General features: G+C 61.0%; 2 protein-coding genes and 1 long non-coding RNA gene across 3 annotated transcripts in view; 2 read left to right on the top strand and 1 right to left on the bottom strand.

Annotated features, from left to right (window-relative positions):
* Ell (elongation factor for RNA polymerase II) overlaps nucleotides 1–17897 on the top strand; it is a 66717-nt gene extending 48820 nt beyond the window's left edge. Inside the window, 10 exon segments of the mRNA XM_047531827.1 lie at nucleotides 1589–1710; nucleotides 1888–2051; nucleotides 4169–4434; nucleotides 6149–6273; nucleotides 9764–9860; nucleotides 10427–10922; nucleotides 13783–13849; nucleotides 14108–14279; nucleotides 15573–15617; nucleotides 15969–17897. Coding sequence (XP_047387783.1) covers nucleotides 1589–1710; nucleotides 1888–2051; nucleotides 4169–4434; nucleotides 6149–6273; nucleotides 9764–9860; nucleotides 10427–10922; nucleotides 13783–13849; nucleotides 14108–14279; nucleotides 15573–15617; nucleotides 15969–16085 — 1671 coding nt within the window. The 3' untranslated portion in view covers nucleotides 16086–17897.
* LOC124968995 (uncharacterized) lies at nucleotides 16458–22021 on the bottom strand. The gene is made up of 3 exons (XR_007105907.1): nucleotides 21123–22021; nucleotides 18082–18963; nucleotides 16458–17980 (listed from the first exon to the last, which is right to left on the bottom strand). It is a non-coding gene; the product is annotated as an uncharacterized LOC124968995 (long non-coding RNA).
* Nucleotides 21209–24769, top strand: Isyna1 (inositol-3-phosphate synthase 1). Its single transcript, XM_047531826.1, has 11 exons — nucleotides 21209–21450; nucleotides 21553–21681; nucleotides 21816–21977; nucleotides 22354–22486; nucleotides 22572–22765; nucleotides 22946–23095; nucleotides 23176–23391; nucleotides 23493–23657; nucleotides 23740–23853; nucleotides 23919–24136; nucleotides 24269–24769. Exons 1-11 carry the CDS (start codon nucleotides 21226–21228, stop codon nucleotides 24474–24476), a joined length of 1914 nt encoding a protein of 637 aa, XP_047387782.1. The 5' UTR covers nucleotides 21209–21225; the 3' UTR covers nucleotides 24477–24769.
* Nucleotides 24770–24818: the final 49 nt, after the last annotated feature.

Raw genomic sequence — 24818 nt, 5'->3', positions numbered from 1 at the left:
CAAGGGTAAGGAGAGCAAGCGATCGAGGGCTCGTGTCCCGAGGTGAGTCATCGGGGCAGCCAGTCTGATTCTCAGATGCTGAGCGCAAGCCGCTCCGTCCTTCTCTGAACCTAATAAAAACATGCTTGTGTTCAGACAGACAGAAGTGGTAGAGGCCAACCTGGCATGGCCACCCTGAGGGTCTCAGGGTGTGTGACTAGGTGCAGCCTGTGGTGAGCTTTAGCCACTGGCCATATGTCCTGGGCCTGTGGTGACCCTCAGTTTCCATCAGCACAACAGAGACATGGGCTCCTCCCCTGCAGGGATGTGCACGGGACCCAGAGCATGTGTTGGGTAGATGCTGGTGCCCGGCCGGGCAGGGCAGATGGGAGGGTCCACAGACCTGGGATGGCTGCTGCAGAGATGTCCAGGTCCCCCAGGCTGGGAGCCTCCTGCCGGAGCGGGGATGCCCAGGCACTGCTGTGTTTCAGGAGCAGGGTTTTGGGTTGGGCTGGATGGGTCTTGCAACGTTTCAGGATGACCCCAGGCTGGGTGCATCTGTGGCTCCCCTTGTGTCCCTGCATACCACCCTGAGAGCCACATCCCAACAGAGATCATGCAGCAGGGGGCAGGCGATGGGCGTCCTTCCACGTGGTCTGGTGACTCAGGAGCTGAATTCTTATGGCTCTCGAAGATGGAGAGCAGACAGGCTAAGCTGCCCCTGGGCGCACATGGCAGCCTGGAGATGAGGCCTGCTGCCCACTCCTCCATTCACCGGGACCCAAATACCAGCTGTGAGGAACTTGTGCTCAAGCCCCGGGGTGAGTTTAGGAAGGATCCCCCTGGTGGCAGGGGCTCTGAGAGACCCTTCCTCTTGCCTACCTCCTCAGCTGTCCCCTGGCCTTCCCCCAGCATAGGTGGGGCTGGGGGCTAGGACTTAGTGTCGTTGTCCTGTAGGGAGCCCTAAGTCTGTGCCTGCTCACCTGCTGCCGCCGTCTGTCCATTGTCCTGGGAGGGCTGTGGCTTTGCCTTCCTGGGCTGCGGAGCTGTGAACTGTGGCGCATGTAAAGCACATCACACGTTACATAGCTCGTGGGGGTCCAGGCTGCCCGTCTGCAAGCTTCTTAGGGCCATGCCTGTTTTATTTACGGCCACTCAGATAGAGTCTGTGTGCCAGGCGGGGAGATTCTGAGAGGACACCTGCTGGCGCCAGTCTCACTGCATTTCACCCGCTTGGGTGCCCAGACCAGGTCTGCTCGATTTGCTGGGCGGGCGAACGGAGTCACTCCACCCACCCAGGGTCAGACAATCAGGCTGGAGACCCTGCCTCTGGGTGGGTGCTGAGCACTCTGTTCTCAGACCAGAGTGCCCCTGCTACTAAAATCCAGACAGGGCCCTGGCCCCTCCCTGACCATTGTGAGGGCAGAAGGTGGGGACAGCCCTGGAAGGTCACTGCAGGAAGAGCAGAGGTATGTTTTAGAGGAAACCGTGACACATCCCTGTTGGGAGGGTTGAGTGGCGGTGATTTGGCAGGATGGGTAGGCCTGGGTGGAGCTGATGGCCCTCCCCATGCGAGGACCTCCCAGTGACACCCCCACTCTGCACGCAGCACATCTCCATCCCTCAGCCCGACTGCCCCAAGGAGGTGCGAAAGTTCTCCTTCTACCTCTCCAACATCGGCCGCGACAGCCCCCAGGGCAGCTTCGACTGCATCCAGCAGTATGTCTCCAGGTGAGGTGCCCCTGCCCCAGAGCTCCCCGGGCCTGGCTTCAGGCCTCAGCTGCCACCTCTGGGCAGGCTGGGGCGAGTCCTGTCGAAGCTGTGTGGCCTGTGTCGGAGGTGACATTCAGGTGGTGTGCAGGGGTCTGGGCCCTGTGACCCCCCTCTCCTCGGCCCTGTGTCTTACAGCCATGGGGATGTCCACCTGGACTGCCTGGGCAGCATCCAGGACAAGGTCACAGTGTGCGCCACTGATGACTCCTACCAGAAAGCACGGGAGAGCATGGCACAGGCGGAGGAGGAGACCCGGAGCCGCGGCGCCATCGTCATCAAGCCCGGAGGACGCTACCTGGGTGAGCAGTGGGAGCAGCGGGGCCCCGGCCTGCTGGGCAGCTGTGGGGGCTCATCCAAGCCAGGCATTGGCAGAAGTAGTGGGTGGGTCAACAGTGGGGCCAGTCCCTGAGCAGGACCAGATTCCTGGACCAGCATCCAGATCAGGAGGGAAGTTCTAGCCACTTTGGTGGTGGGGCCTGGTAGTGGCAGCTGTGGCCTTGTGAACCCCACGGTGCACAAAGGGGCCCAGGAACTCTAGGAGCGCTGCATCGGCGTGCTTCCTCTTAGGTGTGGCCTTGGGGACCTTAATCTTCAGGGAAACAAATGGGCTCCTTAGAAAAAGTGGCGAGACCAGTGAGCGTCCCATGGGGAGCAAGGACGTGTCAGGCCCTGGGTTTGATTCTCAGCCCCGCAGGTAAATAAATAAATAAAGGTCCATCAACAACTAAAGATATATTTAAAAAAAAAAAAAAGAAGAAGAAAAAGAAGAAAAGAAAATGAGAAGGTTTCACCTCTGTCCTCCTCCCCAAAGAAAGCTCTGGATGCAGCCTCAGGTGTCAGTGTAGGAGCTGGTCCTCCTGGCCAGTGCTGGGCCAGGGTGGAGCTGCTCTGTGGCCAGAAACCTCAGGCCGCCCCCGGCAGCAGCAGACGCTGGGCTCCGAGCCGCCTGGCGTGTCTCTCAGGACGCTTCGCCTCTGCTCTTGCTTCGAGATGGAGATATTAATGTCCACACACGTTCATTAGCTTATGGGTCCTTTGGCCAAAAAGTTGGTTAAAAATTTTCTCATCATACCACACTGGGCACAGTGATGGTTCTGGAGCAGTTGACATTCTCATGGAAACACTCTTTGTTAAGATGTAAACGTGTATGTCCTGGCTCCGGCCCAGAGTGTCTTGGTGTCCAACCACTCAGCCTGTGGGGACAGAGGCCATTCCCGCTCTCAGGACCTCATTGAATGGACCCCAGAGGTGTGAGCCTCTGGCCCTGGGGATCCTAAAATACTTCTTTCTGTGTTACTGTGACAAATCAGAGTCTGAGGGATACGCTGAAAGGGAAGTCCTCTTGCCAGGCACGGTGTTGCACACCGTAATCCTGGCAACTCAGGAGGCTGAGGCAGGAGGATCACGAGTTTGAGGCAAACCTGGCAACTTAGCGATACCCTATCTCAAAAACTAAAAAGGGCCTGGTGCAGTGGCACATGCCTGTGATCCCAGCAGCTCAGGTGGCTGAGGCAGGAGGATCCTGAGTTCACAGGCAGCCTCAGCAACTCAGTGAGGCCTGTATCTAAATAAAATACAAAATAGGGCTGGGGATGTGGCTTAGTGGTCAAGTGCCCCTGAGGTCAATCCCCAGTACCCACCTCCCCACCACACACAAAAAAACCTAAAAAGGGCTGGGATGTGGGTCAGTGGATTCAATGCCCAGTATCAAGGAGAAGGAGCTTCGTGGCTGAAGTCCTCAAGCTGTGCTGCTCAGCTTACTTGGCCAGGTGCCTTCCTCAGGAGACGAAGGCTGTGTTGGCGTCTGATTGGAGGTCACGCAGAATTGTGGCATGCTGGACCCTGCCATGTCCCTGTTGCCTTTGGCAATGAGGGCACGCCCATATCCCCAGGGTCCCAAGCACAGCCATGCTTGCTAGAGGACACTTACTGGGGTCCATAGCTGGGGACCTGCGCACTCGAGTCTGCACAGCCGCTGTCTGAGGTGGCCCTGGCACCTATTCCTGCTTATTAAAAAAAAAAAAAAAAAAAAAAGGCAGAGCTGCAGGGCTGGTACAGGACTGCAAAGTCCAGCCCAGGGGCCCCGGTCTCTAGTTCAGGGACCCCCATTTTAGTATCCTAATTATTCTTCGATGCCTCCACCTCCAGAGTGGCCCGTGTCTGGTTTCCTGGACTCAGGTCACCGTGACACAGTTAGTTGAGGCCCCAAGCGCCCTGCTGTGCGCTTCATCTCCCACTTCTAAGGCAGGGCCCCTGAGGTGACTGGTTGGCGCAGGTGGCACTGCACTCTTGGGCGCCCAGTGCTCAACCTTGGCTTGGTGTGGGGCTCAGGCCACTGTCTGCCCCAGTCTCTGTGTGAGCACAAGGTGTCCCCCGTGGCCACCCCCGCTCCCTAATGCCCAGGCTCTTGTTGCAGGCAAGAAGGTTCACTTTCGGAAGCCAGCCCCGGGGGCGACAGAGGCAGTGCCTTCCCGGAAGCGGGCCACTCCCATCAACCTGGCAAGCGCCATCAGGAAGAGCGGTGTAAGCGGGACCAGCGGGGTGTCCCAGAGGCCTTTCCGTGACCGGGTGCTGCACCTTCTGGCCCTGAGGCCCTACCGGAAGGCTGAGCTGCTGCTGAGGCTGCAGAAGGACGGCCTGGCACAGGCGGACAAGGACTCGCTGGATGGCCTGCTCCAGCAGGTGGGGACCGGGCCGCATGCCCAGCCCATTCCAATGCCACGCACCACAGTGGCTTCCACAGCGGTGTCTCGTGGGGCTGTCTGGGAAGAGCCCTCCCGGGTTAGAACACACTTGATCGGGGGGCGTCCCTTCTGTGGTGTTGACTAATGGGCAGCAGCAAGTCCAGGAAGTCGCAGCCACATCTGCTCTTGCTGGGATTGTCGATCGGAAGCCTGGGGACTCGCAGCATAGCACTCAGGCTCAGCAGGCAGATGGCCGTGTGGATAGCTCCCCGCCACTCACTGACCGTGAGCCTGCGTACTCGGGACCCTCAGACTTCACCTGACAGGAGTGCCACCACACACCTCTCAGAGAAGGCGAGGGAGCCCGGGGAAGGTGGTGCCGGCAGGAGCACGCTGAGCAGGAGTGTGGTGCTCACCATCCTCCCAGGGACGCGGGAGGCTGATGCGGGAGGCCAGCCTGAGCAACTTAGGAAGACCCTGTCTCAAAATTAAAATTTCAAAAAGGAATGGGGGTGGAGCCCAGTGGTAGAGCCCTGGCCTCCACCACAAGCACCGCAAACAAACCACCCCCGTCCCTCTCACCAGGGAGGGCTCACGCAGACGCCCACCCTGGCTTGCAGGCCCTGGGAAGCTGAGCGGCTCTTGTACTGGCTTCCAGCCATCAGCCAGGCCTGAGGGCCAGCGGGTATTCTGCCTGGGAGCCTGCTGGGAGGTGCGTCCCATCCTGGCAGCAGGATGTCCAGGGTCTCATCCATCAGCTCACCCAGGACCCCTGCAGCTGGGAACAGGGTGGTGCCTGCCACAGCAGAAGGCATGCACGATGCTGGGCGGTGACATGGCAGCTGGATCCCAGGATGCATTTCCACTTTCACCATGTCCATTGTCTCTGGTGCAGCCCGAGGCCAGTGGGACTCAGAGTGGTCTCAGAGGGTGTTGGTATGGCTGCCATCCACCTAGTTCCCGCTCCTTACGTGGAACTGAGGGCAACATCTGTGAAAGACTGGGGCATCGGGTGTTCTGAAGTTCAGCACGAGGCAGGGCAGGGAGGACGGGCCTCTGCGACCCTGCTGTGGACGAGCCAGAGCCCGCTGCCTGGCAGGCAGGCCCCGCCCCAGCCACAGGTGCTGGGGAGCTGTGGTCAAGTGCTGCCCTCAGCCCGCAGCCTACGGAGACACTCCCTGGAGACCATCGAAGCGCCGAATCCCCTGCCCCGTACCTCTTGAGAGTACAGCCACCTGAGCTGCTACCCCTGGAGCCCAGAGCACTTGCCCATGGAAGCACTGGGATTTGGAGCCCTTGTGGGACGCCGCCATAGCACAGGAAACGGCGACTGTAGGGCAGAAGGCTGTGGGCAGGTGGGCTTAGCCTTCCGCCTCTGTCTGGGAGCCACAGTCTGAAAGGGATGGGGGTGGGGCTGGTGATGGTCTCGGAAGTCTCAGGAGCGTAGATGGCGGTGCTTCCGTTTTGGAGCCAGCCTGGCTCCCAGTGTCTGAGACGTGGATCTGGACTCACGCCCTGACCACCCTTGTCCCTGTGCACCCCAAAGCTCTGGTGCAGGGGGATGGGGGTTGGGGGCGGGATGGCAGGAGTGGGCCACCTGCTCCCTTCCTCTGTCTGGCTCTGTCTGCCCCTGCACGCTTCCTCCATCAGATGTTTTCTGCAGAGCCTGCCTCTTAGGCTTCCTGCAAGGTGATGGTGGCTCTGTGCTGTAGGTGGCCAATGTGAATGCCAAGGACGGCACGTGCACGCTGAGGGACTGCATGTACAAGGACGTGCAGAAGGACTGGCCCGGCTACTCGGAGGGGGACCAGCAGCTGCTGAAGCGAATGCTTGTCCGGTAATGCACCCTCCGTTCCCTCCCCTGAGCACATCCCAAAGATGCGGGTGACTTTCCACTACCCCAAAGGCCAGGTGGCCCAAGCTGGAAGTCCTGGGAGCCCTCCTGACTGTCCTCCCTGCTGCCCCCAGTCCCTGTGGTCTCCCACTGGTCGGTAGGGGAGGGCCAGTGCCCGAGGTGGAGGGTGTGAGTCACCTGGCTCCAGCCAAGGAACCCTTAAACCAAAGGCCTCAGTGAGCCCAGCCAGCTGTGGCTGTCCCCCACTTCCCAGCCGGCTTCCTTTCACAGCCAGCGTCCCCAGAGGCCACTGCTGAACCTCTCGGGAACCCAAGGCTGAGAGAATGAGGCAAAGAGCACTCCCTGCAGTTGTGATTTAGCAGCCTTAATTAAACACATCCCCTCTCCGACTGATCGGGCCCCAGCGGGCCAAGGAGGCGGGCAGCTGGTGCTTCCCTGCACAGCGCTCCTGCGCTCAGAGCAGGCCGGTGGCTAATCAGTCCTTAAGTGATTGCTCTGGGACCAGGAGCTATTTGTGAGTTTGTTGTGGCTTTTCTACGTTTTCCTGTCTAGAAAGCAGAGGGAGGTTGGGGATCACTCCAGTGCCCTCCAGGGGGCAGCGTTGGTGCTTCGCCTGCTCGCCCGTGCTGAGCACCCTGCCTGGAGTTTGCTGGTCCTGGGTGAGCTCGCTGACAGGAGCCCAGTGTCTCCCCTGGGAGGTCCTCTGCTACTCCAGCTCACCTCCCAGGCAGCACTGTGCCCTCCTTCCTCCAGCTGTTTCCACCTGCCACACACTGGGCAGAGGACCGCCGATGACGTTCACCTAGTGTGTGGAAGTACAAGGCTGCTCCCAGTCTGCCCCTGCCTGTCCTTCCCCTGGAGCCCTCTCTGTGTGTCCATATGCTTGGACCCCAGTGGCTCTGCGCCTGCTGGTTTGCCCCAGCCCAGGCAGGGGAGCTGCTGTGTGGGTCAGTGGGAAACAGTCTCTGGCCACATCCGCGGGACTGCCGGGCAGGAGCTTCCCTGCGTGCCTGCCCCAGCCGCCCCTGCTCGCCTCCATCTGAGATTGTTCCCTCTGGTGAGCTGCTGCTCCACGGAGCCCATGGGCAATCAGCTCTCGCTGGGGGCTTGGGGATCTTGTCCGCCGGGGTATGGGAAGAAGAGTGGGATCAGCGTCCCAATGCCTGTGCCTGCACATCTGCATGGCTTCTTTTTCGTGTTGAGGTTGACCGTGCCCAAAGAAGGCCCTGCAGAGAGCAGTTATAGTTTTTTGGCATATTTCTAGCTGTAAATGAACATAATATCTTTATTTAATTTTTCATGTGGTGCTGAGAATCGAACCCAGGGCCTCACACCTGCTAGGCAAGCGCTCTGCCACTGAGCCACAGCCCAGCCCCAAGATAGCAGTTTTTGAAAGCAAGGCCTCACTTAGAACAGGAAGAGAAGACAGGACCTTGGAGTGTTTCCTTTGCTACAGGGAAGGCCAGCCCGATGCAGGTCGCCAAGCAGGCAGGATGGGGGGACCAGCCTCCCTGCAGAAGGCCCACAGCAGAGCCCTGTGCCTTGTCACAGCCGCACTGTTGGTTTGTTTGTGCCCTCTTCTCGGTCCATCAGCTCCGAGCTCTCTTTGGTTATCTACTCGCCTCTTCTCCCTGTGAGTGGGCCAGAAGTCCTTCACTTCCCCTCAGGAACCCGACTCCACCAGAACCCCATGTGTGCTGGGGGCCTCACCCCCAGGCCGAGATGCTCCTCTCCCACCTCAGCCTCCATCCCTGGGCCTGCAGCTGCCTCTTGCTCCTCGCTGGGGCCGAGGGAGCAGAACTCCTGGGACTGCTCTCTGAGGAAAGGGTTCTGGAGGTCCACCTGCCCCGCTTCATACCCCAGCGGCAGCGGTAGCAGTTGGCCAAGACTAGACTTTCAGAGCCAAATGCACTTTCCCTCCACATTGAAGAGCTGACCTTTGGTCAGAGGCCTCCTGACCCAGCCCTTTCTCACCCATCCACGTGGTCACGAGTGTACCAGGCAGGTGCCTAGGGTGGCACCATGGCGTCACAGCTTGAAAACTCACCTGTTCCTTCAGTCCTCTGTGTGGCCCAGAAAGGACGCCAGTGCCTGGTAGTTTTCCCTCCTGCTTTCTCTAATCCTGCCACTGGGGGGCCATCTTGCCCGGGTCTTCCCTGTTTTCTCTTCTCTCTCTCACACTCTTGGGACATTTCTTCCGCTTCCATCCCGCTGTCGTCCTGCCGTAACTTCTAGTTTCTAAGAGTCTTTTCCTGATTGCTGTTTTGTAGCATTATGTTCTCGCTTCATGAAAGTGAGGTTATGTCTAATCTTCTCTCCCTGAGGAGAGTAAAAAGAAGTAACAGCCTTATTGAGATGCGTTTATGTAGCACAAGGCGCCCGTTTAAAGTGAACAGTGGTCAGGGAACATTCAGCACGTTCCAACCTGGTGCAGCCGCTGCTGCTGTTCCAGAACCATTCTCCTCACCCCCAACCAAACCAGCCCATCCGCAGTCCCCAGCCTCTCTCCACGCACCTCTCAGCCATTAATGTGTTTCCTGTCCCTGTGGATTCGCCTGTTGAGAACATGTCATGTCAGTGGAATCACACACTGTGTGGCCTTTGGTATGTGGCTTTTGTCACTCAGCCTCGTGCTTTCAAGGTTCGTCCATGGTGTAGCCTGTCAGTGCTTCATTCCTCTTTACAGCTGAGTGATGTTCCACTGTGACTGGACCACACTGTGTTGATCCAGTCATCTGTTGACGGGCATTTGGGTTGTTTTCACCTTTTGCCAGTGATGAGTAATGCTGCTATGAACATTGGAGTCCCCAGCAAGATTCAGCTTGTACCCTAAGTGCCAGGTCAGTTTTATGTGCCCCTCGTCTCCATGTAAATAAGCAGACAGTCAACTAATCCTCCTCTGGGTACAGGACACTGTCTGAGACTGTTTTGCATTACCATAACAAAACGCCTCAGGCTGGGTAACTTTATAAAGAGAGGAGGTTAATTTTAACTCATGGTTCTGGAGACAGAGGGCCTGCATGTAGTGATAGCATTTTGTTGGCAGGGTCCTGCAGTGGTGCAGATTGTCACGTGCTGAGAAAAGGGTGTGTGCATTAGTGTCTGTGTTTTCTGGTCTCTTCCGTCTCCACCAGGACTCAATTATGGGGGCTCTGTCCCTATGACCTTATCTAACCCTAATCGCTCTCCAGAGGCCTCCTCTTACCTCCCAGTGGGGCCTCAGTTTCACCACGTGACACCTTGGAGGACACGCGCAGACCTCAGCGCACCGAGGGCGCCTCCTGTGCCGACCGGTCCAGGTGCCCTCCGGCTGCTCCCTGCTGGCGCCCGGACTCCCACCGTTCCCGCTGCACTCGGCTGGGCTCTGGTTTTTGGAATGATTTCAGGAGGCATCTTCTCCCGGCTTCCTGGCCAGGGGTCGTCTCATCCAGCGCTGCCACGGACCCTGACCCACCCCTGCTTCTCCTTGCAGGAAGCTGTGCCAACCGCAGAGCGCAGGCAGCCTGCCCGCAGAGCCGGGGGCAGCCAGCCCCCCGGGCGAGCATGGGACCTCTGCCTCGCCGCCTCAGGTAGCAGCAGCGCCCGCCGAGTGTGGAAGTGAGAAGGGGTGGGCACTTGGGGACACTCCGCCGTGGGTCTCCCCTGTGAGCCAGAGGGTCCGTCCTGGTGTCCTGTCCACCTGCCACTGTCAGACTCCTTTGCTTGGAGGGTGTCTTCATCTTCTGTGGCTGCGGGTCTGGGGAGATGAGGCTGTGCACCCCCTTGGAGCTACTGATTCCCCAGGGCGCCCCCTTGTCACTCCAGTGACTCAGGGGCAAGCTGTGCCTGGAAGCCAAATTTTGGGGGACCCTGTCTCCATCAGTCTCCTGGCTCCTGTGACTTGGAAACCTGCCCAGCATAGTGACACTTTAAAGCACTTCTGCAGGCTGGGGCAGGGTCCAGTCTTGGCCCCAGCTGCCCTTCCCCTGCATGTGGCTCTGGGGTGGGCACCCTACAGGCTGCTGCTGGACTGAACCCACTGGGTGCCCCCTGTGGCCAGAGGATGCCTTACAGGCAGGCACTGGGTTTCCCAGGGACCTGGTGCTGCCCGGCAGCTCCCCAGCTCCCCTCTGAAATCATCTCCATTTCTTTGCAGAAACGGCCACAGCCACCTGATTTCATCGACCCCCTGGCCAACAAGAAACCCAGGATATCACACTTTGCCCAGAGAGAGAGAGCCCAGCCTGCCCTCAATGGGAAACTGGGTGTGCCCAATGGCCGTGAGGCCCTGCTGCCCACCCCGGGGCCACCGACCAGCACAGACACCCTCAGCTCCAGTGCCCACCTCCCTCTGCGACTGGAGCCCCCACGGGCCCACGACCCCCTGACCGATGTTAGCAATGACCTGGGCCACAGTGGCCAGGACAGTAAGCGCGGGGAGGCAACTGCCCCCAGCCCTGCCACTCACCTCGGTATCCCCCTGCTGACGGACTACACCCAGCCCGACAGGCCCCACGACAGCGCTGCCCGCAGCAAGCCCAAGAAGAAGTCCAAGAAGCACAAAGGCAAGGAGAGGGCGGCCGAGGACAGGCACCGGGCCCAGTCGCCAGGTCACGCTCCTGCTACCCACACAGCCCCGCCTGACGCCCCAGGTCGGTGCCCCCACCCGCCCCCACTTTCACGGGGTTCAGGAGGATTCAGGGGGTGGGGGCTGTGGCTCAGTGGTAGAGCACTCGCCTAGCGTGTGTGAGGCCCTGGGTCTGATTCTCAGCACCGCATAAAAATGAATAGAGGTATTGTATTCATCTGAAACTAAAGAAAAGTATTAAAAGAAGAAAAAGATGATTCAGGCTGCTAGGGCCTGAGGGAGGTTGGCCACACTGCCCGCCAGGCCCTGCAGCCTCTGGCCCCCTGTGTTCTGGCAGCTGTTCTGACTGCCCCTCTGCTGTGTGTCTGGGGAGCACCCGTGGCTGAGGCCTGGTGCCGCTTGCCCTTCCCTGAGTGCCGTGTGCAAAGGGGTAACCCCATGGAGAGGAGCGAGGACTCTGGATGCTGAGAGGCAGCAGGGGGCTGCTGGGGCCCAGGGAAGGAAATGGAGGGACGGGGAGCCAGCTCCACCCAGGGAGACCTTGGGAGACCTGGGCCATGGTCCCCTGGTGTGACCGGCTGAGGAGTTGGGTTTGGGCATGTGTGGGAAGGATTAGGAGACCAGGGCAGGGTCCTGGCAGGACTGGGAAGCTCCAAGAAAAGCTGGAAATGGGGGCTCTCAGCAAGGGGACCCTTTCTCCCACCTCCCGGGCCTCGTGTGCTGGGCAGGGGCTCTGGCACTGGGCCACACCTAACCCAACAGAAGAAATTTTGTGATGGGGAGTCAGTGTGGGCCACTGAGGGGTGACATGGACCAGCATGGTGCTCTCCAGAGAGGCAGGGCTGGTGGTAGGGTCTTCTGTACCTGGTGCCTGAGGTCACAGTCCTGGGCACCTGAGCTGAGTAGGCACCTTATTGCTGCTGATCAGTAACCGAGCAGCGTGAAGTGCGCAGCTCACCACGCCAGCCTCCTTGGATGCCAGCAGCCCCACAGGTGGGACCTGCTACGGTAGTGGCATCAAAGCCCCCACCTTACTCCCCAGCACTGGGAGCAGCCTGACCTCTGCTGCCTGTTGCTACTTTAGGGTGGTTTCTCCAGGCACGAGCCCAGGTGCAGGTCCCTAGGACTATGGCTTTCATGAGGTGTCCCACCACCCCCCAGAAAGGCTACATCACCCCTGCCTCTGCCAGGGACAGAAAAGTAGGAGCCCGTGCAGCTGGCGGGTGGCCTGCAGTGCGTGGGTCAGGCTCAGAGGCGCCCTCTGGGCAGCTGGTCTCAGGCCCTGGGGCGGTCGCCTCGGGGTTTGGAGTCAGGCACGGGGCGAGGAGGGCTGGAGCGCTGCCCGGCGTGGCCTCCCTTCATCCCCAGCGCTGTGAAAGATCAAAATTGGAAAGGACAGCGCGGCGCAGGGTGGGCTGTCTCCCCGTCTGGACGTGGGTCCCTGTGCAGGGTCGATCCTACCAGGTGGAGAGATGGAGAGAAGCCGCTGGGTCATGTTCCAGAGAAGCTCCCTGGCAAGGAAGCCGGCCGGCCGCAGCAGGGCCTGAGCAGGCAGGGGCCACGAGACTTGGCAAGGCCAGACTTCAAGGTCCCACCGGCCCTGGGTCAAGCTGGCCCTGGGCCTTGGTTTCCCTATTTGTCATCCCACTGGGTGAAAATCTTCAGAGGGTTAAATGAGGAGGTGCCAGCAGGGCCCAGCACACAGCTCCCCACTCCAGGAAGCCCAGGGAGGCCTTGCTGACCGCGCCCCTCAGCCTGGCCAGAGTCGGCAGGGGCTGTCCAGCACATGCCCCAGGGGCTAAGGTTGGGCGTGCGTGGATGTTAGCTTAGAGCCCTGGGGGACTGTTCTGTCCATTGGTGGCAGTCCTCGAGGGGACACTTCAGAGGGCTGTGAGTACACATGCTGAGGACGAGCCTGCCCAAGAGCCTGCCCAGCAGCCCGTTGCATCCCCGCCTGGTGGGGAGCCAAGGGCGCAAGCCACGGGCGCATCCTTCAGGCGGTGGGTGTCACAGCTGCACCTGGGACCTTCGCCTGGGGAGCTGTTTGTCCCGGCAGACACCCATGTGCCTCTTGTCTGACCCACATCCACATTATATAAATAGGGCGTGGGTCCCTGTAAGGTCACGGGACGTGTCCGCTCTGCCAAGCAGAGAGGCACCTTAACTTTTCTGCTGCTGCACCATAAAGTGACAAGTGTTGGGAAGGGAAAGTGTTTTCGGAGAGAGAAGGCCCGAGAGACGCGCCTCGTCCTAGTCGCAGGCGTGTGGGGTGGACTGAGGGCGCCCCACTTCTCTCCCTCCCCTCCCACCCCAACGGCCTTGGGTGTTGTGTGATATGACCAGGGCAATGGGTTGGTGGCCAGGTCTGGGTATGGACTTTGTGACCTTGACTAGGTCCCTTCTGCCTGAAGGGCCACATGTTGCCAGTGCCACGTCCCTGTGCTCTACCACAGGACAGCCACAGTGTGGCCCCTGCTCCTCCAGCCTGACCTTGCCCCGCATCTGGTGGGAGGAGCAGGATGGCGGCTGTAGCCTCAGGCCAGAGCCAGCGGCCCCAACTGCATCCAGCCTTGTCCTGTGTGGCCAGAAACTAGGACATCCAGGACCCAGGTTGAGCAGGGACCATTTGTTTCAGCTCAGTGACCTTTAGCCTGCCGTCAGTGGAAGCAGCAGAGGTCTGTGCTGCCCAGCCCTGGACGGGGCAGTGATGCAGTCCCCCTGGCCTGGCCTCTGCCTGCTGCAAAGGGCCCAGAGGCAACATCAGGGCACTCGTGCTGTGTGTGGCCCTGGCCTGCTGTGACAGGTCGTGCCCTCCCCTCCCGTCCTGGCTCCCACCTGGGGCCGCGGCCTCCATAGCGCGGGCCGCCCAGCCTGCTCGGCAGCGTGCTTCCTGCGGACACTCAGGTGCACCTTCACTCTTACAGGTCTCAACGGGACCTGCAGCAGTGCCAGCGTGCCCACCTCCACGTCAGAGACGCCAGACTACTTGCTGTGAGTACCTGGGTGGTGGCACCTCACTTCTCTGGCCAGTGGCCCCAGCACTCACTTGGCCAGAGTCACACCTGGCTCCAAGTTTGTTTTCGTAAATTCCAGAAAGCACAGCTCTTCCCTAGGCCAGGCTCCCGCAGTAGCCAGGGAAGTCCCCTTGTGACCAGGGTGTCCTGGGAGGTGGTAGCCAGTTGGCAGTGACCACTCATGGCTCAACTCAGTAGCCTGTGCCCTGAGGGCCCTTTTCTCTCTTCTCCTTAGAAAATATGCAGCCATCTCCTCTTCCGAGCAGCGCCAGAGCTACAAGAATGACTTCAACGCCGAGTACAGCGAGTACCGCGACCTGCACGCCCGCATCGAGCAGATCACGCGGCGGTTCACGCAGCTCGACGCCCAGCTCCGGCAGCTGTCCCAGGGCTCCGAGGAGTATGAGGTAGAGCCGCCCACCAACCTCGAGGTCCCCGCTGAGCCTCTGCCCTGGAGCCGGAGCACAGAGGCCGTGTGCCCCCTGGTGCCAAGAGCACCCCACACAGGGCCAGGGCCAGGGCCAGAGGGTGATCAGCCCACCCCTGGGGCTCTGTCACGGGCGTCCTCACAGGCAGCCCGCTTGGTCAGCGCCTCTGTAGTGGCGAGGGTGAGATGGGCTGAGGCGCGTGGATCCCCACGTACAGGAGGCACCCAGGGCCCACTTTTCTCAAAAGCCAGGACGCAGGGCTCTTAGCCCCACGTCATGAACAAGACTACAGACCCGCCCCTGCCCAGAGCCTGTCACTGCTGCTGTGACTTCAGAGGGCACTGCAGGGCACTGTAGCTTCCAGACCAAGAGTCCCTGTCCCTTGGGCACCTCCCTGAGCAGCAAGAGCGTCTCTTTAAGGGAAAAAAAGTTACTGGCTGGGTGTGGCTTGGTGGCGGGGCACTACCTAGCGTGAGGGCCCTGGGCTCCAGCCCTGCCACAGGAAGAGAGAACCACCACTCAGTGCCACCTGTTAAAGCAGAATGAGGTGAAGGGACAGGGCCACCTGGGCAGGTGGGAGCCATGCAGGCTTGTTGGGGAGGTGGGCTCAGGCAGGTGGGGGCTGAGAGCCAGGAAGCCTGGCGTCAGAGGGTGGAAAATGGCCAAGAGGAAACCTGGGGGCACGTGGGGCGGATTCTGGCCAAACCAACCCAACAGGATTCTTGCCGAAGACAGGCTGGCGATGTGACCCTGAGGGCCGTGAGGGATGAGGGACCCTGGGGCTTCTTGCTCAATGCACTCAGCAGGATTCACCAGGAAGTGCCCGGATGGGCCTATGGGAAGGGTCAGGACCCTGACTGGAGTGTGGCTAAGTGACAGTCTCCATCAGTCCCTGCACTCCGTCACTGATGGTCCCCGCCTGCCACCTTCAGGCCCTGGATAAGGGTCAAGGTTTACGTCCCTTGCCCAAGGTCCGTCTGGTCTCCAGAGGACAGGGGGAATGATGCTGATCTTTGAGGGCCTGGGACCCGCACGCTCCTATGGTCCCACGTGGTTACTAACAGCAGCCCCCTTTGCTTCTGGCACCGTGGACAAACCCAGCTGGCCGTCGTTCTACCCCTCCAGAGGCTGTCCCCAGCTCCCACAGGGCACAGCCCCATGTGGCCACTGCTCTCTGGCGCTGTAGGGAGACTGGTTCCCCGGGAGAGGGGCTACTCCATCTAAGTTTCCTCCAGATGCCAACATGACTGGTTTTCCTTGTTTTCCCTCTAGACCACTCGTGGGCAGATTCTGCAGGAATACCGAAAAATCAAGAAGGTAACATGTCCTGATGTTGGGCCGTTGGGGTCAGATGCCGCAGGTTCAGGAGTGTGGAGCAGCGGGGGCAGGTGTGGCGGGCCGATGTCATCTTCAGAGTTCCCCTCCGCCAGAGAGGCCGAGCCCGTCCTGAGCTGAGTGTGGACACTGCAGGTGCCCACGGTCAGCGTGGGGGGCAGTCTTCAGCAGCATGTCTTGCAGGAAGGGCGCACCACATGGGCTGGAGGGGAGGCGCAGTGGTCGGCACCCCTCTGCTGGCGGCTCTGCTGCTGGAGAAGAGCCCCCTGGCAGCACTGGCAAGCAGGGGGCCGTGGCGATGCCCCCGTGTGATTGCTGGCTTTTCTCTGGCAGACCAACACCAACTACAGCCAGGAGAAGCACCGCTGCGAGTACCTGCACAGCAAGCTGGCCCACATCAAGCGGCTCATCGCCGAGTACGACCAGCGGCAGCTGCAGGCCTGGCCCTAGCCTCGCCTCCACCTCGCGGGCCCTCTGGGTGCTGGGGCGCTGTGGGGAGCGCGGGAGAGCGGATTTATTTAAAACAATAAACACGGGGAGACGTACGCATCTGAGCCAGCACCGCGGCTACCAGGGGAGGCCCGCACTCGCCCAGGTGGGGTAGCCTGGGCCCTCCCCGCCTTCCAGCGCCCCTGCAGGCCAGGCTCCTGCCGAAGCCTCCTGGAGGGCTCCACTTTCCCTCTCCCACCACGGAAGACTCTGAGGCCAGCCCGCCTGCCTTTTCTAGTTTTATACAGTGTCAGCCACTTTTAGCTACTGCTAGAGACTCAAGTCTATTTTTGTACAAAAGAGAAAGCAAAATCTTTTTTTCTAAACCTGTGCCTCCCTCTCCTTGGACATCCAGGGTCTAGATGCTACCCTGGGTCCTGTCCCGCAGTATTAAGATGCCACCCAAGGCACAGCACTGTCGGCTTCCCAGGAGAGACTCCGAGGCGGGGCCGGGGCCACCGGGGCTGGCGCTGGACAGGGTCTGCTCCGCAGCCTCCCTCAAGGCTCACCTCCAGCGGCACCCCGACAGCCGCTCCGAGCCGAGGGGCCGCGTGGCCCTGGAGCCCCTGGCCTGCCCTGCTATTTCAGGCCCTCAGCTGTCAGGCCACGGACATGTCCTGCCACCAGCTGGGAGGCCTCGGCGATGGCACGGTGTTCAATCTCAGTCCCAAGGTCCTCGGTTCCCCCTCACAGCTGCTCTTGGTTCCACGCCGTCGAGGCCGTGCGGTCTCCGTGCTGCTGACCTCGCTCGGCCTCCATCCACCTGTGGGTCCTGGGGTTGTCTGGGCAGGGCCACCGCTGGGGTTTGCACTCAGGGAGGGGCTGGGGCCCTGTGGACAGAGCCGCAGGATCCCAAGGACAGCGCCCTGTCTGTCCTCTCTGGGGCACAAGCTCCACAGTACCCCAACTGCTGCTTTGTCGCTGTGCCTAGTCTCCTAGTGTCCCCCAAAGCATTGGGGGACTATTTGTGTGTGTGCGCGTGCGTGTGTAGGGGGCCCCCTCCAGGGTGTGGGGGGTCTGAGGCGAGTGTTCACATTCAGGGCCAAGCGAAGCCATGACTCGGGAATGTGGTGGGCACAGCCGTGACCAGGGTCGGTTATGCTGGGGCTGGGGCGCCGCCCACCGCAGTGAGCAGGGAGAGTGCAGGGCGAGCACAGATGGTCTGTTTTTCTAAACCGCGGGGGTGTCTCCCAGTGGCTTCCAAAGAACTGGTGCCTGTGGAGGCGCCTGCTGGTGTCCACCCCTGCCCCAGCGTCTCTTTCTTTTGGGACCCCTGGGGTTCTTGCATCTCTGAGGAAACTGATCCTTCATGTTTCAATAGCTGTTGTTTTGTTTTGCATTTGGGGTGGGAGGGGTGGGAAGGGCGGCAGGCGGGCAGGAGTCCTGCTTAGGCGGCCTGGCCCCCGCCCTCCACCTGGAACCAGTTCAAGGGCCTCTGTTGAATCTGCCTCGGTGTTTTGTTTGTTCGTCCCTGGAGGAGGATGGAGCTGGGGAAGTGTTGTGTTTCGGGCTCGATGGACGCAAGTTCTAGCTGATGAAATATGCTCTAACTTATTGATATGTTTTTTCCTTTTAATGTTGTACTGTGGAGGAAAACTTTTGAGCCATGGAGTTGGTGTTTACAAGAATTTTTCACTTTTGCCAAAATGTTACAATTGAAAGGCATCCGCATCTTCAGTCTCCTAATATTTTCTTAAAACATCTGGTGTCCTTTTTGTACACTAAACACGTGAATGCTGATTTCCAACCTACAATAAATTTCACTGAACTGAACCCAGCAGCCCCTGGCTGCCTGGCTGGCTTGTGTGTGTGTCACAGCCGGGTCTGCGGTGGCCCCAGGGAGGCAGTCCCCGGTCCTGTGATGAGGGTGAACTGCGGTTAGGAGGTGACTTGGCCTGGAGCCACTATGGTGAGGAGGGACGCAGGGGCTTGGGCCAGGCAGTCCCCAGGCCATTACCTAGAACAAGGACCGGGGCAGAGGGCTCTGCAGGTGCCCCAGGCCCAGGCGTCTCTCGGAAGGTGGAGGCAGACTGGACTGGCATGGGGGCGCAGTCAGAGCTGGCACAAGCACCGTAGGGCCCCGGTGTGGACAGGGCTGCTGAGTGACGGCCTCCCGCAGGAGGGGACCTGGTGGGCAGAGGGGGAGAAGCGCTTGGGGAAACAAACCCGGACTCACCCTGTTTCTGATGAAAGAGCAGCAGGTCGCCCGTGGCTGTGGTCCAGCTCGCGGGAGGCTGAGGGGGTGTCTGAGCCCAGGAGTGCAAAGCCAGCCTGGGCCACAGGCAGGACCCCACCCGGAACACAAATGAAAATCAACTCTGAAAAAATGCAGCAGCAGCCAGTGGTGTGTGTGGCTTTGCAACTCCTGGGCTGGCACCGCGGGGTGGGTGTCCCCGTGCCACTGACGCTGGTGGCGTGGACTGTTCCAGGGAGGAGCTGAAGAACGCAGGCGCAGGCCCTCCGAGGACTGCGTGGCTGGGGTGTTTATTTTAAACAGGAAAAACAGCCGTGGGGAGGGAAGGGTCCTGGGCTCCCTGGCTGCGGGTCTTGGCCTCCCTGCGGCAGCTGTCTTGGCCAGAGTTCTGAGGCGACACAGGAATCTCGGGGGCGCGGGAGGGGAGGTCAGGCAGGCCGGCGGGCCAGGGTACACCCTGCTTCAGAGACGGCCTGGCCACACCGCTCTGCCTGAGGATCGCGTCCCCGTCGCCACACCCCAGGGCCAGCACCTGCCTCCTCGGGCCTTGCCGCCCTGCCTGGACCAGACCACTGCGGCTGCAGTCAGTCCCCGGCCGTCCTTCCTGAGTCATGGAAGCTCAGGGGGGGTCTCCATCCTGGTGACCTGGGCACAGGGCAGAAACGGGTCGGGGCTATCGCCACACTCCTCCTCTGGCTGGACGACACCCTTCCCTTCCTACTGCAGGAAGCCAGTGCCGTCACTCGCCACAGTGACACTGGTCCCCGCTCAGTCCCCTCCCTTAACCTTGCCATCCCACAGCCCCTGCCTTCACCTTCCAGCTCCAACTGCCAGGAAGGAAGCAGCCCAGTGCCAAGGCCACCTCGCTTCCTGCTGTCCCTGTGAGCTTGTGGGGCTGCCTCCCCACCCCCACCCCGTGGATGCCAAGCCTGGGGTCCTTTCTCATTGCCATACATGTCCCCACGATGCCATGTGTGGCCTCAAGCTGCAAGCATCCCCTCATCCTCTGGTGTCTTCCTGAGTGTCCCAACAGCAGGGTGAACATCCAGCTCCCAGTCCGGCCCAGGTGTCCAGGCTGCCTCCCCTCCAGATGCCCCGACAGTCCTGCTGCCAGCAACGGGCTGCACAGGGGACGCTGACACCCTTGCCTCGGGTTTGACAATTTGCTAGATCGCTCACAGGACTCAGGGACTCACTAGCAGCCACACAGGGCCATGCCCATGCTTCCTCTTTTGTAAATGGGGCCTTGGACCTCCGTTGCACTCTCCAGCTGTGCCACCACCCAGCACTGCCACCAAGTCACCCGGACCTCTTTTAGGGGATTGTATGGAAGTCTTGTAGGGCCACAGAGGTGCAGGAAGTGCAACTCGGTGGTAGAGCCATTGCCTAGCCTGCGGGAGGCCCGGGTTCCATCCCCAGCATGAAGAGAACAACACCACAGGCTCATTACATCAAAGTTTCACGTGACCAGGAGCCTTCAGAAATAGAATCCAGGGAAAACCGACCCAGGCTTCGGCTCCATGAAGCACGACAGCCGTGCAGAAATGTGACTGGACAGAGTGTGTTCTAGAGGAGACAGCGGGACGGACACCCAGCGAGGCCTGTCTGTCCAGATTCTTCTCACCCCCCTGCCTGGGGATTCCTTCGTCCCTGGGCCGGGCAGGACCCCTCTGAAACTGGGCTCTTATCTGCTATCAGACAAGGAGGTCAGAGACCGCGGCTCTGAGGCGTTCTCGGTCTTGAGTGGCTTGGGGGCCCCCGGGTGCTGTGGGGAAGAAGCACTCTGGTTTCAGTGACTGGCTTCAGGGGAGACGGGAAGGCAGGAAAAGCTCAGAGACTGCTTCTGAGGACTTCTAATCTTTCAGTATGTCAAAAGTGGCATTTTGGGGGTGCTGGGTTCTGAGCCCCAGCAGTGTAGTTGCACAGGTCTGATTGGTTAAATCTGATTTGTGATTTATGATTCAAATCTCCTAGGAGCCAGGGACAGACCAAATATTTTCATAGCAGTCCCCTGGTCTGCGCAGTCTCCAAGCTGCTGCCTGCCTTCCATGGGCCACCTTTCCATCAGAGTGGGAACCCCTTCTCCCAGGCTTTTAGGTGACTCGGGTGGCTCTGCTTGTAGTTCTCTCCTGGTGAACTCCTCTTCGTATCTCAAAACCCCTTCCACCAGCCACTTCCTCTGAAAATCCTGCTCTGCAGGGCCCAGTGAGTTCCTTCCAAAGGGAGGTGCCCTGGTCTTGGTCCCCTTCCTACTCCTTCCGAGTGGGGCCCTTTCAGGGTGAGGCCTGGAGTCAGTCCCCAAGACCAGGCCCGGGGCTGCTTTTCCTGCAAACATTCCCAAACTATCCACCTTTTGGGCCAGCTCCAGTGGTGGAAACTTTCCGGCCGGCTTGTTTTGGAAAGTTCCTTGGGGGAGCCGCCCCCGCTTGCCCGCTGGGTTCCCACGCTCTCTTATCACTGCGTATGAGGGGGGCCTCTGGTGTGCTGTCCTGGCTCCTCCCCACACGGGCACTGGCGGTCCTCTCTCCTCCCCAGAGCACAGGCCTGTCTCCAGCCCGCTGCTGCCAATTGCTCCCCATGCATGTGAGCCCCGCTGGAGCAGAGTAAATTTGATCCCTCCTGAGCTGGACTCATGAGCTGGGTTCATGGGGCCCAAGGATTGGGAACAGCGAGTGGGGACTACCGCTCATAAAGGACGGTGTGGCTTTGAGGTCCCAGTCCTGGCTGGTCTGTTTCCCCTGCGGTATCATAGACCCAAGGGCCCCTCCCACCCACAGTCCCGGCCTCCCTGCCCAGCTTCATACCCTAGTTTGTGGCTGGGGTCTGGCGCTCAATTGCAGCCTCATCTTCCTCTTTTGTAAAGTGGGAATAAACGGCCGCGCGCCCCAGAGGTTGCCTTGAGAACCAATGCTGCCCAGTGGGGACCCAGCCGCTTCCGGCCGGACCCGGACTCCACCGTCGCCGTGGCTCTGGGAGGTCGGGCCTCGAACCCCTACCCCGCGCTGCCGCGCCCCTCCCCACCAGGCGCAGCGGGGGCGTGGCGGGGGGCGTGGCCGCGGCTCTTTTCTCCCGAGGCCGCGCGCCCCAGAGCCCGCGCTGTCCGCCGCCGCTGTCGGATCTGACTCCGCGAAGGTGAGTGAAGTCTTGGGCCGGCTGGGGTCTCCTTGGGGACCCAGGCCGGCTTGGGCCGCTCACCTGGGGTCCCCGCTGACCCTCTGCTAACCCGGGCCCCAGCTCGCCGCGATGGAGGCAGCCACCCAGTTCATGGTCGAGAGCCCGGACGTGGTCTACAGCCCCGAGGCCATCGAGGCTCAATACGAGTACCGGACGACGCGCGTTAGCCGGGAGGGCGGTGTCCTCAAGGTGGGCGAGGGACCAGGGAGCCTTGGACTGGGGAGACGACGGGGGGATGGGGATTGTCCAACATCTCCAACCCCTTCCCTGCTTGGAGGGGAGAAGAGGCAGGGGCCCAGCCTCACGACACCGCCTGCCCCCAGGTGCACCCCACGTCCACGCGCTTCACCTTCCGGACCGCCCGGCAGGTGCCCCGGCTCGGGGTCATGCTCGTCGGCTGGGGCGGGAACAACGGCTCCACGCTCACCGCCGCGGTGCTGGCCAACCGACTGCGCCTGTCCTGGCCCACGCGCGCTGGTCGCAAGGTGGGGGGCCGGCGAGGCCCAGCCGCGGAGGGGGGCTGGGTCCGAGTTCCTGCAGGCGGGGGCGGGGCCTCCGGGAGGCGGGGTTCCTCGGAGGAGGGAGCCTGCTGGGGGCGGAGGCCGTGCGGGCGGGGCCTGGCTGCAGGCGGACACCGGAGGGCGTTCCACGAGGAGGGCGGAGAGCCGCAGGAGCCTCGTGGGGGCGGAGCCTGAGGCACGGCCGGGCTCCGGGGAATCCGCTCCGGGGGAGAGGCTTCCGCCCTGGCTCGGAGCCCGGGATTGAAACGCCCGAGAGCAGGGCGGAGCTTGAGGCCAGGGCGGGGCCTCCTCTCGCCACGCCTATCCCTTGCCGCACCGTGTCTGGTTCCCCCCCACCCAGGAAGCCAACTACTACGGCTCGCTGACTCAGGCGGGCACCGTGAACCTGGGTCTGGATGCCGAGGGCCAGGAGGTGTTCGTGCCCTTCAGTGCGCTGCTGCCCATGGTGTCACCCAACGACCTCGTGTTTGATGGTGGGCGGAGCCCTGGGCGGGATGGGAGATGGGGTCTGGAAGGGCCGGGGATCAGGACTGTGCCGAGCGTGAGGGTCCCCCCTAGGCTGGGATATCTCGTCGCTGAACCTGGCCGAGGCTATGCGGCGCGCGAAGGTACTGGATTGGGGCCTTCAGGAGCAACTGTGGCCGCATATGGAGGCCCTCCGTCCACGGCCCTCTGTCTATATCCCCGAGTTCATCGCGGCCAACCAAAACGCGCGCGCTGACAACCTCATCCCCGGCACTCGCGCACAGCAGGTGCTGCCTCATTCCGCATCCCGTGTTCCCTCCCACCCGTTCACTCCCTTGCCCTATGCTCCTATCCCGGGTGTCCGGACCCCACTTAATACTTTGGGGAACTGAGTGGCCTAGGCCTCTGCAAACTGGGGACCTTGTACAACCTCTCTACTATCTATCCTTCCTTCACCCTCCCCGCAGTTGGAGCAGATCCGCAGGGACATCCGCGACTTCCGATCTAGCGCTGGCCTGGATAAGATCATCGTGCTGTGGACAGCGAACACAGAGCGCTTCTGCGAAGTGGTTCCTGGTCTCAATGACACAGCCGAGAACCTGCTACACACCATCCAGGTGGGCACATGCCAGGGCGGGGTAGGTTCAGGGCCAGTCCCACAGACCCCTTCTTGATGACTGCCCACCCACGCCTGCAGCTTGGCCGGGAGGTGTCACCATCAACGCTCTTTGCGGTGGCCAGCATCCTGGAGGGCTGCGCCTTCCTCAATGGATCCCCACAGAACACACTGGTGCCCGGTGCGCTTGAGCTGGCGGCACAGCACCGTGTGTTTGTGGGTGGAGATGACTTCAAGTCAGGCCAGACCAAGGTCAAGTCTGTGCTCGTGGACTTCCTTATTGGCTCTGGCCTCAAGGTACGTGGGTAGATGCAAGGTGCAGGAAGGGGACCTGGATCCGGAGGACCTACCTAGTGCCCTGCAAGGCCTACCGCTTTCCTGGCATCTCTTTTGACCAGACCATGTCCATCGTGAGTTACAATCACCTGGGCAACAACGATGGGCAGAACCTGTCGGCGCCACAGCAGTTCCGCTCAAAGGAGGTGTCCAAGAGCAGCGTGGTAGACGACATGGTGCAGAGTAACCCAGTGCTATACGCCCCGGGAGAGGAGCCTGACCACTGCGTGCGTGGGGGTCCGCAAGAGCCAGGTGGGGGGCTTCTGGCTGCGGGTGGCAGGGGCCGTGCAACCTGGTATTGCATCTTAGGTGGTCATCAAGTACGTGCCCTACGTGGGGGACAGCAAGCGGGCGCTGGACGAGTATACATCTGAGCTGATGCTGGGCGGAACCAACACGCTAGTGCTGCACAATACTTGTGAGGTACGGTGGGAGGGAGATGGGTGGACCCGCCCACCCAGCGGCCTCCTGACCCGCCCTCCCCACAGGATTCACTGCTGGCAGCGCCCATCATGCTGGACCTGGCGCTGCTCACAGAGTTGTGCCAGCGCGTGAGCTTCACCACAGACACGGACCCAGAGCCGCAGAGCTTCCACCCAGTGCTGTCGCTCCTCAGCTTCCTCTTCAAGGCGCCACTTGTGCCCCCAGGCAGCCCAGTGGTCAATGCACTCTTCCGCCAGCGCAGCTGCATCGAGAACATCCTCAGGTGTGCTGGACCCCAAGGTTCCCACCCGTGGCCCAGAGAGCCACTAGGGGTTGTGCACAGGGCCAAGGGCTGCAGGCCGCAGAGGCCACCAGCCTGGAAGTTTGCCCTGCTGAGCCAAGCCCTTTCCCCCAGGGCCTGTGTGGGTCTCCCCCCACAAAACCACATGCTCCTGGAGCACAAGATGGAGCGCCCAGGCCTGGGCATCAAGCGAGTCGGGCCCGTGGCTACTGCCTGCCCTCTGCCATGCAAGAAAGGACCAGCACCCACTGCCTCCAACGGCTGCACCGGCGATGCCAATGGGCACCCAGAGGCAGAGGCACCTCAGATCTCCACAGCTTGAAGCTGCAGTTACAGGCCCCCAGCCCCTCCTGTCGCCACCCTTTTGAGGTCCCCTGAAGACAATAAAGCCAATGCCCCTATCAAACAAACCTCCACCTGTGGTGTCTGCGACCTGCTCCAATGGCCACCTGCAAACCTGTCCAACATCAGACACCGAGCTTCTGCTCTACCCATCTCGGCTTGTCACCCTCCTACCCACCCTTCATAGTTACTACCCCAATTCCCAGGAACCTCCTAGAACCCCAGGGACTCTGCACCCCTAGTCCTTGAAGGTGGACCCAAGTCCTGGATGGGGGTTGGTGGAGGATGTGGCCACAGGCCCAGGCCCAAGTAAAAGAATCGG

Source organism: Sciurus carolinensis, chromosome 17, assembly GCF_902686445.1.
Source record: "Sciurus carolinensis chromosome 17, mSciCar1.2, whole genome shotgun sequence".
Taxonomy (NCBI): Eukaryota; Metazoa; Chordata; class Mammalia; order Rodentia; family Sciuridae; genus Sciurus; species Sciurus carolinensis.
Note: the sequence above shows the minus strand (reverse complement) of the source record. Positions and strands in the feature narration are given on the sequence as shown.